Source organism: Tyto alba, unplaced genomic scaffold, assembly GCF_018691265.1.
Source record: "Tyto alba isolate M040663 unplaced genomic scaffold, T.alba_DEE_v4.0 Super-Scaffold_17, whole genome shotgun sequence".
NCBI lineage: Eukaryota > Metazoa > Chordata > Aves > Strigiformes > Tytonidae > Tyto > Tyto alba.
The window spans coordinates 22,968,976-22,985,983 of record NW_024881279.1 but is presented as its reverse complement, the minus strand read 5'-3'; the positions used below and the strand labels follow the sequence as shown (position 1 = coordinate 22,985,983).

Sequence of the window (17,008 nt, the reverse complement as noted above, 5' to 3'; positions counted from 1 at the left end):
GGAGCAGCATTTCCCCAAGCCCTCCCGCACCCCACAAGGCTTTGGCAAGGAGATGACAAGGCCAACCCTGGATAGCCAGTGGCAGCACTAGTGCCTGCACCAGGGTGTCTGTGCCCACAGCATGAGGGGCACCATGGCCCCATGGCAGATCTTCACAGGAAAGGGGATGTGGGCATGTGTGCTGGGGAAGGATGTATCACTGCTGAGGAAATCCAGAGTGAGGCAAGAGAGGGCTGCTAGTGGTGGGGCTCACGGCAAGGGCCAAGAGTACGTCAGGGCTGCAGCCGCCTCGGCGTGCAGAGGGCATCGGCAGGGGCTGCAGTGGGCAAGCGGATGTTGTGGCATGTGTGGGGAGGAAGGATGGGGCCACAGCCGCATCACCCTGCTGCACACGGGGAGATGGCATGGCCAGCACGGTGCTGCCTGTGGAGAGCAGCACGCCACCTGTCCCCAGGCTTGTCTGCCTTGGCTCTGTGCAAACAAACAGCCGGGTTGTGTGCAGTGCAAACACAGTGTCAGGCAACACAAACACCTGGCCAGCACAGGCAGATTGTGCTGGAACCCACCGGCCCTGGGCAGGATTCAGCCCCAGGAGCAGTCCAGCACAAGGCCAGGCACCACCATGGTTGAAGCCATGTTTCAGGGGGAGAGGAGGTGGGCATGAACGGGTCCCTGGGGTGCTGGCTCCTGCCTTACAGCAGATGGGCCAGGAACTGAGGCTGGGGAGTTGGTAGTGCTGGATTTGGCCCTGGGAGAGGTGGGAAGGGCACCTCTTCCCATCAACCCTACTATCCTGAAGTATAACCAAACCTCCCCTGTGCCTGTCCCCTGCCCCATAGGTGACTCCCAGGGCTCCTTCCAGCCCTACAACCATCTTCACTCCAGCACCAGCAGCTGCACAATGGGGCTGGCCACATCCTGCCCGCCTTTAGCACAGGCAGGAGGGGCGAAGGCTGCAGCCTTCAGCGTGGCAGGTCTTGCATGGCGTGGGGTGGTGTTTTAGGGAACGGGGCCTCCCACAGTGTGATGGGGGTCACACAGAGGGATGGGGGTTCCCACACCATGATGGAGGTTTACGTGGCATGGCGAGAATCTGTGGCATTGTGTGTGTGGGGGGGTGTCACATGGGGGAGGGTGGTGGATGTCTACAGCGTGCGGGAGGGGGTCACATTGCACTGGAAGTCACACAGCTTGGGGGAGGTCATATGGCATGGAGAGGAATCACGGTGTGGTGGGGGTCAGATGGGGGGCCACATGGCATGGAGGGGGGTCACACAACATGGGGGGTTCGCATGGCACAGGTGGGGGCTCACACGGTATGTGGGGGGATGGCATGGCATGGCATGGCAGGGGGTCACACCGTGTGTGTGTGGGTCAGACAGTGAGGAAGGAGTCAGCCAGTGGTGGGGGTCACACTTTGGGGCTGCCACAGGTCCCCCCACCCCAGTAGAGGCCCTGGGTACTTGGGGGTGGCCTTGGCAGGGTGCCCTGTGCCCCAGCCCTGCCCTCTGCCCCATCCTCCTGTCCCCTAAACACTATTACAGTGCTCCCCAGGGCAACCCCGGAGGGCACCAATGCTACCCAGAGGGCCAGATTCTGGCACCCGCCTCTCCCTTGGCCTTTGTCCCCCAGCCATGCTCCCCATGTCCTCCCAGCCGCGATCCATGTGCCCACCAGACTATTGGCCTGGCAATACCAGTATGTGCCCAAGGCGGGCGCCATGGCATGGGGCGGGTGACCTTGGCTGGGGTGGGGACCACAAGGTGACCCGTGGCAGCAGGACCCACAGATGAGGAGAGTCAGGGAGGTTCTGGGACACCCAAACTTTCCTAGGGGTCCAACTGTCCTTCCCATGGGGGCTGCCCCAGCACGGCGTCCAGCATGAAATGGTGCATGGCTGGCAGCGGGGTGCAGGCAGGGAGGCTGCAGCTGGCTGCAGAGGCTGTGGGAGGCAGAGGCAAGGGAGGCTGTGGCAGCCACAGGGGAATGGGAACAGAAGGCAGCAAGGCAAGGAGACAGGCAGCAGGAGGCAGTGAGGAACGGCAGCCAGCAACCCCCCGCCTTGACTGCTACCAGCCCTCTGTGTCAACGACCTCCCTGGCAGCTGACGTGAGCTGGTGCCTCCCTCTCCTGAGGTGCCAGGTCAGCCAGCAAACACTGCGGGCACACACTGCCCACACATGCCCAACCTTGGGAACCTGGTAAGGAACTGGCAGGGGGGGAAATTCCCATCCAGGTGCGGGGACCTACTGGGGAGCCACCGTGCAGGGCTTCCCAGGGATACAGCCCCTTGGCTGGGCCACCGCTGACCCATCTCCCTCTGCTGTCAAAGTCTTTTGGGCTGCTGATGGCTGAAGGAGGCAGAAGGAAAAACATCCAGCAAACAATTGCAAAAGTCAAGTCTGAGCAAGAAGGAGGGCGTGAGGGGGGGTAGTTGCCAAATCCGGCAGTATTCCTTGGAGACACTGGCAACAATGGCAGGAATCGTGCCTTGCAGGACCCAGACTGGCAGCAGGACTGGGGTTTGGGACCTCGAGGAACCAGCAAGGGGCCGCGACTGACCCCAATGGGATCTGGGGCAAGAATCTGAGCTCGCTTGTCACTGACGTCAGCAGCATTTTCTGGGCTGTCACCTGGGCTGAGGATGAGGCCAAACACAATAAGCAGTTGCCAGCTGAAGGGGACAGAGAACTGCTGGTGGCCCCAAATACAATTCCACAGGCTGGGATGGGGGAGACCAGGATGGTGGCCAGCCAAGAAGGAATTGAGAGATGAAGCTGTGGCTGAACCCGTTGGGGTCTCCCTTGGTGCACGAAGGTGGCCTCATGGAAAAAAAAGAGTCTCTGCCACCATCTCAGGCTGCCACTGCCACCCCTCATCCAGCGCCAGTCTGTCCCCTATTCGTGTGCCACCCCATTACCAAAGCCAGGAGGAGGTTTTTGCTCTGAACGGTGAGGACCTGCCTCTTGCTTGCCGTTCTCCTCGTGGGGTGCACTTTCTCTATTCAGAACCTCCCAGGCCACCTTTGGCACTAGTCCCACCAGCCCGTGGGCGCCTCACGGCAGCGTGCCACGGGTGCACGCCATGAACCCCGCTCTTCTTCCCCTACCTGAGACCAGCGAATAAAGTTTCCAGTCTGCTCCCCCAGAGCCACCTCCCCCCCTCCACAGCTTTCGAACAGGGTTCGTCAGCTCCCCCCGGGCTCCCCACGACGGGGGGACACGGGGACTAGCACCGCCGCGGCCGTGGGTGACCCCCGCCCTCCCCCCGGCCATTCCCAGCAGCCCCGAAGTGAGGGGTCCCGGGGTCCCCGGCTCCTCCCAGCCCCAAAGCCTCCGGCCCGCGGGACCCCCCCGGCGGCCCCCGGGGAAGCCCTTCCCGGGGGGCGGGACGGCCGGGCAGCCCCGCCCCGCCGCCCGCCGCCTTCTACCCGCCGCGGGGCCGCGCCACGGGAGAGCGGCTGCCGGCGTGGGGCCGGGCGGAGCGGGGCTGCGGCAGCGGCGGGGACGCGTGGGCCCGCGGGACATGGACGGGCGGGCGGTGCTGATCCACGCGCTGCTGGCGGCAGGTACGGGGCACGCGCGAGGAGCGTCCCCGGGCTCGGGGGAACGCGTCCCCGCTGCCAGACGCGCGTGGGGCGTCCCGGTCGGTCCCGGGGGGAGGGTCCCGGTCGCAAGCACGCGTGGGGTGTCGCGGGCAGGGTCAGCCCGCCCCGCCTAACTGTGCCCCTTCCCCGCAGTGTGCTCGGCGGCGGCGGCCGGGCCGGGCCGGGCCGAGCGGCACAACGAGGTGCTGCACAAGGGCGGCGGCGGGGCGGCGGTGCCGGTCACGGCCCCGCTGGTGGGCGGCAGCCCGGAGAAGGAGGGCGGCAGAACGGCCTCGGGGGACGGCCTCAGCGAGCTGCCCAGAGGTACGGACGGGCGGGTCGGGGGGGGGGAGCGGTTGGGCGCAGGGGGGGGGTCCACGCGGGGCTCAGCTCAACCCCACGAGTGCCCCGGCGGCAGCTCTGGCCCCGCTGCGGGGCAGCCCCCCCCGGGTGCGGAGCGGCCGTGTCAGCAGCCGTGAGTGGGACCAGCCCGTGGGGCGCTGGCGTGGAGCGACTGGGCTTCGGCAGCTCCTCGCCTTGTGCCAGGGGCCGTCCGTGTCGCTGAAGTCCTTAGCACGGGGGTCCCCAGAGTTCCCATGCCCCCAGCTCCTTGGCCAGAGGGGAGGCAAAGCCCTCCCGGGCCCCACGGCAGCCCCTGCCTACAGGTGTGCAGCCCCGGCCGGTGGGCCTGTGCTACCTTCCAGATGGTGGCCGCAGTGGCCACCAGCGAGGGGGTTGATGTGACTCACCCGCTGCCTACACGCGGCTGCTCCTCATACCTAGGCAGGGTTAGTCAGCCAGCAGCCCCTGCTGCGGGGGCGTTGGGGACACTGCCACTCTGTTAGGCTCGCTGGGCATTCATGCTTGATTCCTCTTTCCCCGGCTCTGCACCAGAGAGTGTCCCGGGGGCTCTCGTGGGGGTAGGAGAGGGGGCCCATCGCAGGCTGAGGAGGGTGACCTGTGCCTGTGCCTTGCACGTGTGTCATGCTGAGATCAGTAACCTGGCACTAGGAGGAGCGTGCTCTGCCCTGTACAGTTCATCCTCCCTTTTATACGTGTGATTTTTTTTTTTTTTTTTAATTTTCTGGCTGTGCCATCAGACTGTGACAAAAAAACCTATAAAACTGGGCTGACCCCCTCCTCAAATCCAAGGGGATGCAGCCCCCAGGGAACACTGTTACCCCTCCTGCTGGGAGCAAGATGCTCCAGCCTGTTCCTCTGTTCATCCCCCTGAAGAGGGGACCCTGTTCTAGGGCAAGCCATCTGGCAGGTGTGGGCTGACCCTTGTCTGTGGGACAGGCTGAGGGAACGGGGGATATTTGGTATTGGGGCTGCAGCCTCTCAGAGCACTTTCTCGATGCCTTGAGCCGAGTTACAGTCAGAAAAATCTGCTTGTGGTGTTGAAGGCACCTTCCTCTGTGTCATAGACCCTGGGGTGTCAGAGCACGGGGGGAGCGCATCCCCCTGCCCACCGGGGCTGGACCAGTTTTCCTGCCAGCAAGATCTTCTAAATCTTCTCCGGCTGCCCTGAGGGACAGAGCCCTGGGGAGGGCAGGTGGTGACAGCAGAGGTGGCTTGGGGGCAGGCAGCAGCACTGTGTGTCCGCCAGCTGCAGCCAGGAGGCAATCTGTGGGGGACGGGGCTGCCTCTGCTGCCAGGCTGGGGCAGAGCCCTGGGCCTCACCAGGAGCTGGGGGTTTCTCCAAGCCAGAGTTTCCTGGAGTATCAGTTTTCTCCAGGCATAGTGTCGAAGTATGTCGAAATCACGGAATAACTTTGCTAGGTGTGCGATTGGTGTGCCGCAGACCAGAGAGGTGCCTGTTACGTCAGGAAGTGGCTGAGAATGAATTAGGCAGGTTACAACTCGCCAAGTTAGACTTGGCCACCCCCTCCTCCCGGAGCAGGGCAGAGTTTAGTTCCTATTTCCCCAGGCTCACTGGTTTGGGGGGAGTTGAAAAGTCCCTTTCAGAACAGTGAGTGCTCTCTAGCATCTTGGCACCTTGCAAGATCATGCTGGGGGCTGATTTTTTGGACATCGGCATGTCTGGAAAGTGTTCCAGTAACATTGCTGGTTTTGATCCTTGTCAGTGTGAGGGGCCCCGGTTCCCATCCACCCAAAAGGGAGCTGGCTTTGCACCAAGAGCCACTGATCTCTGCACTGCAATTAAAATATACCTTTGTAATTAATAAGAACGCTGCCCTTGCCATCTCTTTGGGTCTGCAAAACCAAAAATTAAGCCAGGCTTGCTCTCTTAATCCTGCTCTGGGTGCTCAAGGCATTTTTGTACCCACAGGAAGGAGAGTCCATCAGAACTATTAATAGAGTCTTACAAAAGGCCACACTCATCAGGGAAATAAAAGCCAGATAAAGGGGCAATTAGCAATTTTCTGTGTTCAGTGGAAACTGATGCATATAATAGCAACAATTGAGATGCATAAAGCTCTGTTCACCCCTCCCCGCCCCAATTCCTTTCTTTCCTTGAGAATTGTTCTTATGAATCGGAAAGGCCATGATATTTGTGAGAAGCTGAAAAAAAAAAAAAAAAAATGGAAAAAAACCCTCCCTCTGCTCGGGGGCAGATCGCTGAACAAAAGGCTGCGGGAGTGCCAGGGCTGAGTTGGCTGCAGCAACCCGGGGTTTGCTGCTTTGCCTTCTCTTCAGCTGATGCACGGAGGTGATCTGACCACTGTTTTCTTTTTCCCAAATTATATTCCAGTTGCTTTCCTGTCAAAGCCTCAAGGTCTGGTTACTCCCAAGAAAAAAGGGAACGGGAATAAAAGAAGAAAAGGCAAAGGCCTGGGGAAGAAAAGAGACCCGTGTCTGCGGAAGTACAAGGATTTCTGTATTCACGGTGAATGCAAATACATCCGAGAGCTGGGAGCTCCCTCCTGCATGTGAGTTGCTGGCGTGTGCCTGTGCCGGGGGAGCCTTAGTCACGGTTCCTTCAATTCTCTGGGTCAGGCAGAGGAAGAGCGGAGGAGATATTTTTAGTGCATGTTCCCTGTCTGTGCAGGGACTGCTCTGACTTGGCCTCTTCCTTGTGCTTCTTGAGCAGTGTCCATCCCCCAGCAAAATCCGTCATGGACTTAGACCCAGAATCCTGCACTGGCACAGTGAGCTGTGCCCGAGCTGCTGTGCAGAGACCCATGGCAGTGGGTGTTGGAGGGTGGTGAACAGGGCACAAGGTCTCGCAGCCAAGGTCTTCTGCATGTCTGGTTCGTGAGACCCCATCCTGACTCTGTAACCCTGTGTCCGCCTCTCCCTCACTGCTGCCAGCCTTGGCTGAGAGTTCAGGGCTCCTGTGGCTGTTGGGATGCACCAGTGCGGGCAGGAGGGGTGCCTCGGCTGTGGCACCAGCAAGTGGATTGCAGGTAGCACCTTTGAGGACAGTCTGCCAAAGCCATGCCCAAGCTGTCCCTTGGCCCTGATGAAGGACAGAGCTGTGTACCCCTCCTGAGATGCAAGCAGAGAGCAGGGACTAGGTGAGGCAAGTGGAGGAGAAAGTGTTTGCCTGCTGCTGGGGCACCTGTATCCAGCACTGCTCCTGTGGGAAATACCCAGGGGTGCACATTTGATCCCTGCTGATGGAGGCAGGAGTTGAGCTGGCAGACATATAAGAGGCTTTGTTCTTTGCTATCAATCATCTGAGCCACCCAGCCCTGTGCCCAGAGCCTGGGGAAGATAATAGCTTCCTGGCTTATGGTGCCCATAAGATCTCATGCTCTACAATCCACAGAGATCAGGCTCTGCATAGCTCCTTGAACCGCTTAGTTTCTCTCTGACTGGAAGCTGTCATGAAGTTGGGCCCTTGCAGAGGGGGCTTGGGACTACCAGCAAGGGGAGATCTCTGCTGGCTCAGCTTCAACTGGTGACCCATTATGATGTGGGGTGCCAGCACCCCCTGTCTGGGACTGGGACAACCAGGCATCCCCTGCCCAGCTTCCCGCCCTTCCCAGAGTCCTGGGGCTGTGAGAGTACCTGGGACACAGTCAAGTAGGAGGGAGCTGGGGGTCAGCTGGGGTTCTCCAGCCTGGTGGCCCATCCCTGGGTGACATCTCCTCAGAGCCATCATGGGTTTTAGGAATGGCGACCAACTGCCCCAGTCCTCTCTGATAATGAGGTCTTCTGTTGGCTGGTGTCACTTGGTTGTGGCTGTCAGCCTGTGTCACAGGGTCTCCTGGGTTGTCGCTTCCTTGGGCTGGTCCCTGGGGTGCAGGGTGGAGTGAGGACGCTGCCAGGCTGGGTCCTGCACCTCTGTCTTGTGACCAGCCCTGCTGCCATGGCTGGGATGTGATGCTAGCACATAGCGTTGTTGCAAGCCAGGCAGGAGGGCTGGGCTGAGACCCTGTCTCAGAGATAAGCTTGAGGGTCAGTAGCACTGGATATAGATATAGATATAGATATATATATACATGGTTGCATCAGTGCACTTTGACTCACAGAGAGGGTTGGCAGCCTTGCAGCTCTGCTGGGGAACGTTATTTCTGTTATGTGAGTAACCTCCTGAGTCTGCAGGGAGGTGGCACCTCTCTGGCTGGCAGGGTGTGCAGAGATATCCCACTGTGAGGGAAGTGCTGAGCTCTAGCCCAGCTGCCCCTCTGCTCCCTTGCATGGGACATCCGACTTCTAGAGGTGGTCTGGACAGCCTGGCTCTGCCTGGGGATGGCTGGGAAGAGCACAGACCCTGGTGCCTTCTGGGAGGAGCTCAACATTCCTAAGAGTCTTTACTCTGTGCTTGGAGCAGGAGAAACTTAATTTACCAGTACCAGGGAGGTGATGGTGACACCAGGCTTCCCAGCTCAGAGAAGGACTAAGGGAAACAGGCAGGATGCTGTCTAAGGCTGAGCAAAGAGGCAGCTCCTTTCCTTGGGGGTGTGAGGGACTCAATGACCTTCTGTCCTCGGTCACCGTGAACCCAGTGACCTTCTGTGCTTGGTCACCAGCAACCTTTAAGACTTCTCTTCTCACCCAGATGCCAGCCAGGATATCATGGAGAGAGATGCCACGGCCTCTCGCTGCCTGTGGAGCACCCCCCCAGTGCATACGATCATACCACGGCACTGGCTGTTGTTGCTGTTGTCCTGTCTTCCCTGTGTCTCATCATCATAGCAGCCCTGCTGATGCTCAGGTGTGTGGGATGGCGCAGAGCTGTTGGATCTGCATCCCTGGGAAGACTACATGCAGGGGAAAGTGGCAGGGACTTCTCTGTGCTCTGAGCATCTCTGCTTGGCTTCGCAGGTGTCACAAGAGGGGTGTCTACGATGTAGAAAACGAAGAGAAAATCAAACTGGGCATCACTGTGAATCACTGAGGATGCCGGGTGCTGGCAAGGTGAGTGCCTGGCCAGGCATGGGGCAGTGGTGAGGCTGGTGGGCATCTGGGGGCTCTGCTTGTTCACGCTATGTGGATCCCGTGCCACAGCCAGGCAGAAACTGAAGGCAGTTTGAGCCTGGAGAAGCAGCTCACTGGATTTGGCCCAAGAGCCTGGGCTGCCCCACAGGGCTCTAGCCCTCTTCTCTCCCCTTCCTGCTCAAGCCCATGTCCCCTGACACCCCCAGCCACCATCAACTCCTCTTATCTAACCTTAAGTCCCTGCTTTGCCCTGTTATTGCATGCTTTGGGGACATTTGACAGTGGGGAAGTTGCTTCTGTTTTTTTTCTTACTTGTTCTGCTCACTCTCTGACCCTCTGAGTCACTTCCTCTCCTTAGATATTGCCTCTATTTATATATATTAAAAAAAGACAAACCCAAACCAAACCACCCTTCCTTTTCACTCCCACTCTGCTTACTACTTGTACCAACATAATGCCTTGCAGCTGGGCATGGGAGATCTTGCTGTCAGCCTGCTGTGATGTTACTCTGGCTGGGTGGTGGGGTGTGCTCTGCCCCATAGGTGGCCATGTGGCTGGGTGCTGGAAAGCTTGCAGGCTTCCTCTGATCTGGTCCAAACCCTGATGTTAGATGTGCTCATATGTATTACAGCTACTTTTCTTTTTTTTTTTTTTTTTTAATAAAAATCTTTGTTCTTTGTGAGGATTAAGTAATGCCTTCAAAGAATTTCTATACTGTTAGTAATAGTGTTGGGGGTAAGCTTTTTAGCTGTTCATAGGAGCTGAATTTTGGGGAAGGAGATTCAGCACAAGGCTTTCATCACTGTACCCTCTGCCCTGGGTATTATTGGAGTGGATGTGTCCAGGGAAAAAGTGCTGTGGTCCCTGGAAGGGAAGCATGGTGGACATGGGGTGGGATACTTAGCCACCACTCCCCTGGCATCCTGGCTCCCATCCTCCCAGGTCCAGCCCCAAAAAGGCAACAGTGGCTGCTGCTGCTGGTGCTTTGGTGGCCATGAGGGCTGTCCCGCTGGGCTAGGTGGGATGGGCACCTTGGCCCCCACCACTCAGGAACCGCTCTGCGGGCAGAGCAGCCCAGGGCCGTGTTGTGAGCTCTTCTGCTGCTGTCTTACAGGGGTCGGCACTAACGCACTTCTACCTCCTGGAAGAGGCGAGCGCCGCAGAGCCAGCACCGTCCCGGGGAGCCCACAGCACTGCTGGAGCTTGCTGGAGCAGAAGGACAGGCCCTGCTTTGGGGCTGGCTGGGCAGTGGCATCACCGCAGGGAGCTCTGTAGCCATCTCCGGGACAGAGAGGGCTCGGCAGAGCCGCTTGCTGACCGGGTGGCTGTGTGGAGGCGGGAGGGACTGGCTAGCCCGTGGCAGAGCAGCTCTCCGTTCACTGTGGGGCATGTTGAGGATCAAACTGTGAAAGATGAGGAGACCAGGCTCGGGGCTTTCTTAGGCACAGGAGGGGTGGGAGGGTAACAGCTATTTAACAAGATATTTTTCATTTTAAATTATATATTTATTTTAGATAAACTGTACATAGTATTTATATTTATTGTAGGTCTGTCCCTGCATCCTTCATGTAGGTCAAGATGACAGGATCAGACCTCCCTCATTTTTTAAGTGCAATGTAATATTCTAATAAATAACACTTTGTTACAAACACTTGGGTTGTTAATTTAATGACAGAGGTGGAAAGGAGTCAGACCTCTGAAGACTGCATGTGGCAACATGCCCTTGCTAGTGGGGTATTTCAAAGAGTGGCAGAGATCTTGAGTGTGCAGGAGGAGTTGCTGGATTGGCTTGTGCCATCCTTGGGGTGCAGCAGAGCAGTGTGGTGCAAGGGGCTGGTGGTAGGATCCATCCAGCAGGAGCCTGCAGCCAGGACAGCCCCATTTGTGCATCTTTGGAGATCTGCATCTTTGCCAGCTGGTGCCCTGGGGGGGATGTGATGTTTGGGTGTCTGCTCATCACGCAAAGCTGTCTCGGGTATGACTGAAGCCACTCTGGCCACTGATCAATCCAAGTGGGACTGATTCCTGGTTTTAAGTCAGCATTTGGCTAAAAAATAAAGAGGTTGACTCACACCTCCCTTGCAGGGGATCCCAGCAGTTCCTGGCGTGGCTGCAGGCTCCTGGTCATTCCAGCAAGCATAATTTCAGACAATGGTTCAGGACCAATTCCTGACTTTGCAGTAAGAATAACCCAAATCACTTCTTTCCTCTCCCCCAGGGGGAGCTGAGATCAGGGTGAGATGCTGGCTTTAGTAGAGAGCCTAGAAGCAGAGAGAAAAGGCTTCCCCCCTGCAGGAAACCTGCTTTCCTCCAGCCCCTTTCCCTTCAGCTGATGTCAAACTTCAGTTTTCAAAAGAGTTTGCTAAGGTAATTCTTTCCACTCGTGCTTCTACAAAGTGCACTAGTGCTAGACAGTGAGTACCCTGCAGAGCTTTTTGGCCTAATTTAGTGAAAATCTAGCTCTGGTAAAGTATGGAATAAGCTTTATGCTCACTGGGGAAGGAGTTGCTTAGGAAGTGAGTGTGTAGGTTCATCCCCCTTATGCAGCTGCTTAAGTTCTGCTGTGGCAAAGCCTGGGCCGTGGGAAGGGGGAACACAGCAATATTTGGGTTTTCCAGTGCTTTCCAAGATGGAAGGGCTAAAGTGCACAGCTATGGCAGATGGGAGGCTGGTGGGTGACAACAGGCACCCTCAGGTGTTATTGTCTGGAGAGTAAAAGCCCCAGCAGCTGCAGTGGCCTGAGTCCCAGAGGCAGGGAAACAAGTTACTGTCTCTGCTTCTTGCAAACCTGAACCTTAACACTGTGGGAGTGCCATTTTAATCAGAGACTCCAAACTCTGGCCTTTTCCAATGTCTATTAAGTATATCATGTCTTCAGCTGCTCTGCACGAGGACTTGGTGCTCCGGGTCACCTGGCTGCACCCCTGCCTTTCTGTGCTGCTGCTGCTCACCTTTGCGGAGCTGCTCCCCGCTCCAGCCCTGCTGCCTTTCATGGTGGGCAGCTCTGCATGACTGGGGCTCCATGCCACCCTGGTGGGCACTGGGAATAGCTCCTCTGGAAGCCTTTTCCACAGACAGCTGGACCTTATGCCTGCAGCCTAGCTGCCCTCTGCCCTCCTCCTTCCCTGCAAGGATGTGTTCTGGTCCACTTCGTTCCTCTGCAGGCCAGAAGTGCAGGGTGGGCTGTCCACAGGTGGTAAAATAACAGGTCAAGAGATGGGAAACACAGTTTGCAGGTGTAGGGAGTGGGAATCTGGCTGGATCCAAGGACTTGGCTCCTTCTGCCCCACTGGACTGGGAAAGGCTGACAGTCCTATGGGTGCTCTCTTTCCAGCTAAGGCAGGGATGAAGCCTCTGGGGCAGCTCCCCAGTCCGGCTGTGCTTGTGGCCATGAAACGGGAGGTGCCCCAGAATCCTGGTTGGGGCATGTGGGGCTGTGCCCTGCCCAGGATGCCCACAGACTGCGAGGGGAGACCAGGCTGCTTGCCTAACCACGCCTACAGGAATGAGGTGCCAAGAAAGCAATATCCACCACCCGGCTGTTCCCCCGGCCAGGAGCGGGCTGCTGCAGCAGCTGGCCAAGCTGAGCACTGGCGGGTGTCCTGGTGAAGGCAGGCGCTGGCCTCCAGCAGCCCCAGCTCAGCAGCTCAGCCTTTCACCCCTCTCTGGGCATAGACTCAAGAGCACGAACACGTCACCAGCTGCAGCGTTTCCTGACTGCCATGGTGTCAAGCCTCTGACACTTGACTCCATACTGTGATGCATCTCAGATACCTTTGATGCCTGTGCCTGGGTTGTCTATGGGTGGCAAACGTGTACCCAGCCACTAAATGCCACCACTCGGTGTGTTCCCTGGCCCCTCGCCTGGGCTCACTCAGTCCTGGTGTGGACAGAGACTGTGCCTAGAGTAGAGCCCTGCAGCTTCTCCAGAGCAAGGGTCAGAGCTAGGAGACCTTCAAAACCCCAGATGTGGATTGAATAAAAAATTGCAAAATATTGCATTAGTCAATTTAATAACCAATTCTCCACTGCCTGCCCCAGCACCATGTTAGCTGTGCTTCAGCACCTTTGGCCATCACAGTATGAAGGATGGAGGGGGGCAGCAGTGCACTGGAGCAGACACCCCAAAAGTGGCTGAACCACCTTCACTGCCTCCCTTTGGAAGCGGGCGGTGGCAGCCCTGCGTGTGGCTCCATTTGGCTGATTTTCCTTCAGACTGGGGTGGCTGGCTTTGCCGAACTCCCCACCCAGCCACTAAGCCTTGAGCCTGTCAGTGAGGCATCTCCCGTGGGTTTATTGCCACTGCAGAGAGGTGCACTCCAGGTGCCGGCAGACTTGGGGGCACATCAGACCTCACACGGGGATGCGGCTGCCCTCACTGTCAGGGGTGCAGGCAGTGGGGACTGTCCCCCAGCTCCAGCTCCGCACTCAGTGAGTAGCCATGCCAAGAGGCTGGCGGGTGGGCTGTTGGAAAGAGCTGGGGAAGGCACTGAAAACGGCAGCCGTGCTCTGGGTGGCAACAAGAACTGAGAGTGTCAGATCCTGCACTCTGCTTTTTAACGGGAACGTTTGCGGCAGGATCCCTCTGACTGCCTCTGGCAGCAGGGAGGCAGGCTGGCCACTTCAGTTTTTGCTACCTTCGCCCAAAAGGCATCCGATGGCCTTATCATGATCCCACAGCTTACCCGAGCTTGTCTGGGCCAGTTCCAAGGAAAGCTCTGGGGCTGGAGGGAGTGAAGGCAATTATTCTGTGGGCAGAGGCAGGCTGCAGGGTGCTGGAGGCAGCAGGCAGCCAAAAGCTGTCACTGCAGAGGACACAGCGATGCCCCCCACCCCCCCACCTGGGTCGGTACTTCTGCCTGGCAAGCACACTGCGATTTCAGCCTCCCCTCGCCCTGTCACTGGATCTGAGATGTTTGACACCCCCAGCCCCAGTATCTCTGAGGACGAGGCCGCGTTTGGCTGCTGAGTGGTAGTAATGAAGCGCCGATCTGGCTCGGTTTTTAGCACCCGTTACCGTTTTTTGGTCTGCCCCCGGCGCTCCCTCTCTGGGGGCTCTGGGACCCTCTCCGGGGGCCCCTGGGCGCCCTCGTGGCGTGGGGGTGGCTAGCAGGGATGGCTGCTGGGCTCCCAAGACCTGGCAGAGGTCCCAGCACCCCTGAGTGGACGCCCCCACACCCGTGTCTGCCCCCTCCGCCCCGGTTAGTGTGTCCCCCCCCCCCCGCCCAGGGGGCCCCGCGCTCCGCCCCAGCCGGGCGCGCATGCGCAGCAGGACGCTGTGCCGGGGCTCCCCCAGCGCGCAGGCGCTGCGCGGAGACAAGATGGCGGCGCCCGTGGACCTGGAGCTGAAGAAGGTATGGGGTGTTGTGTGATGGGTGTCGTGGCGTGGGGGGCGTCGTGGCGTGGGGGGCGTCTGTCCGGTCCCCTGCTCTCTGGCAGCGGGTTCGGCCCCCGTAGGGCAGCCTTAGCCTCACCGCCGCCGCCGCTGTCCTTCCCCCAGGCCTTCACTGAGCTGCAGGCCAAGGTGATAGACACGCAGCAGAAGGTGAAGCTGGCCGACATCCAGATCGAGCAGCTGAGCAAGACGAAGAAGCACGCCCACCTCACCGACACGGAGGTCATGATGCTGGTGGATGAGACCCGCATGTACGAAGGTGTGGGGAGGATGTGAGTACCTGCCCGGATGGTGGGGGCTTCCTTGCTGTGCCGAGAGCCGCAGGCGGGCTCCCTGCCTGTGCCTGCCGGGCTTCTGCGGGGGGGCTGGGCCAGTGCACAGCGAGACCCCCCAGCCTGCGTGTTTAAGAGGCCTCTAGGCAGTTGCACTGGGCAGGATGTTCATCCTTTTACAAAGAACAAACTTGTTTTCACTCATCATGTTATTTTGTTTCACTGCTCTCATTGTGTTTCATTTTTAATTCTAGCAATCTGCCCTAGAATGTAGTGAGACTTACTGAGTCTTTATCTCTTGGGGTTAGATACTCGATGTCTTGAAGAAGGACTTTGTGTGGTTTTGCTTGCTGGCTCTGCTCCTGGCCCTGATGGTCTCATCTGCCACCTCTGGGAAGTTTGTAATCTAGACTAGCAGAGCCGCATTCTAATGACAAACAGCATTGGTGAGAAGGTTCTCACTAAGCTGTCTAGTTTCAGTCGTTTCTAATGTAGCTTACATCAGACTCCTTGAAAAACCGCTGTGCGCAGTTCATGTGCTCAGCGCTTTGCTTGCACAGATTTTCTACAGAAATGCCCTTTGCAATATCATGCCAGGGAGTGGATCTAGCTGGTGTTGCCTGGGTTTTTTAAACTCTTGGAAGTGAATATAAAGCTCATATGGGCAGTCCCAGAGCATTCATAAAGATGTGCTTCCGTGTGTTGGATGGCTGTCAAAAGAAACACCTTAAACCAGAAGTAATGTGTTGTGATTAACTTCCACAATGTGCTGCTGTTTGACTTCGGTAGCCTCTGATAGAAGACCATACAAAGTGGTTTCAAATCGTGCTTACTTGGTAAATATCACACTAGATTTATCTGTTTCTGATTTGAGAGTGCTATGATTTCTCTCTTGTGTCTCTTGTGAGTTGGGTAACAGCGGTGACTCTGCTCACATCGGGATGTGGTTTTGCAGAACACTGAATCTGCTCTGACTACTGCCAAAAGGGGTGACTGTATTGACCTCTTCCCCACCTTGTATTTACCCCATCTTCTTTATGTCAAAGTGGATGATCACAGTGCCAAGCAGTGAGCCAGGTCAGACTACAAGTGCCCTGATCCATCAGACCATGCAAACTCCAGATTGAGTTGTAGGGAGGTGGCAGGACTGGGAAGCCAGGAATGGTGTGTAGTTTTCCCTTTGCTGTGAGTTTTCAGATGAAGTTGTACCCAGGCTAATGGAGGTGTTCAGTGTGACGGAGTCCCCTTTTTGGCTCCCAGTAAATAAACTTTTCCATGTAGGTGAAATAAATGTTGGGTTTGTATGGGGATGCTAGTGACTGGTACCTTAATAAGAGATAGGTTTTGGACCCTCGAAGGAGGCAACTGATTTGACTGAGGCAGGCTGTAGGCATAGCAAACACTCCTGTTTGGAGTACTCATGAGACGACTCATAAGGGTTTTTTCTCTTTGGTTTTATCACAGAGCAGACAGGTGAAGAGTAGAAGATAATTCTGGAGTCAAGAATTTTTTTTAAAGCTTTTTTAAATCCAGAAGTACAGAATATTTCTCCTATATGGAGAATTCCTTCAAGATACCTTAAAAATGTGACTATACTGGTCTTTATCATAAAGTAATCCTACTTCTGAATCAGATGTGGGTTGCAGATAGTGTTTCAGCGCTGGCTGAAATGCATTGTCCTGCTTTCTGCTTCTGCCTCCCACTTTAGGAGTAAGAGACACTTACCTGCTTTGCGTCCTAAACAGTTTACACTTTGTCTGTGTGGAGCAGCTGCGGTAGTGACCGTCTTCCGGAGAATCTTCTTTCACTTACCTTTCCATGACCAGACAGGGTGGCTTAGACATGGCAGGCAGTGCTCGCTCCTCAGGGATGGCAGAGGCGCCATCAGAGAAGTATTTGCATTATGACATTATTCAAAAGCTGAACTTTTCATGGGTTTTGTACTAGTTGCTATGCAAATACAGATTAAGAAAGTGCTCTTCTGAATACTACTCATTCACTCTTTCGGGTTTTTTTGGTTCTCCTGCCTTGGCTTGATGTGGTATTTCAGTGAGCTCTGCCTGTTCTCACTGTGGGGCTGAAGGCTGCCTTGCCAATTGGCAGTAATGCTCTGGTATGACATGTGTCACTCCCTAGGGTGGAGAACACACATCAAGGACATGAGGCTCTTCCTGTGGCCCACTTCAGCCCCTAGTAGAGAATTTATTGCTGAAATCTGGGCTTTTAGCAAAGCAGGATAAAGCAGTCCTGGAGCAGGAGTTGAAATCCAAGGGCATACTGGCATCTTGTGTTCCACTGGAGACCAAAGGAGGTGGTCATGATGGTTTTTCTGGACATATAGGCCATGTTCTATGAAGTGGAATTGCAGATTTTTTTAATTTATTGGCTTTATTGACTTACACA

At 56.6% G+C, this 17,008-nt stretch overlaps 2 protein-coding genes across 2 annotated transcripts in view; both read left to right on the top strand.

Annotated features, from left to right (window-relative positions):
- The first annotated feature begins 3,456 nt into the window (after window positions 1-3,456).
- On the top strand, window positions 3,457-10,589 carry HBEGF (heparin binding EGF like growth factor). The gene is made up of 6 exons (XM_042790095.1): window positions 3,457-3,568; window positions 3,740-3,910; window positions 6,303-6,480; window positions 8,559-8,714; window positions 8,825-8,917; window positions 10,053-10,589. The coding sequence occupies exons 1-5, from the start codon at window positions 3,526-3,528 to the stop codon at window positions 8,895-8,897; spliced, it is 621 nt and encodes a 206-aa protein (XP_042646029.1). The 5' UTR covers window positions 3,457-3,525; the 3' UTR covers window positions 8,898-8,917; window positions 10,053-10,589.
- Window positions 10,590-14,180: 3,591 nt separating this feature from the next.
- The window catches only part of PFDN1 (prefoldin subunit 1), a 33,552-nt gene continuing 30,724 nt past the window's right edge, over window positions 14,181-17,008 (top strand). The window contains exons 1-2 of the mRNA XM_032988475.2: window positions 14,181-14,292; window positions 14,439-14,605. Of these exons, the coding sequence (XP_032844366.2) occupies window positions 14,200-14,292; window positions 14,439-14,605 (260 nt within the window). The 5' untranslated portion in view covers window positions 14,181-14,199. The remainder of the gene's footprint in view (window positions 14,293-14,438; window positions 14,606-17,008) is intronic.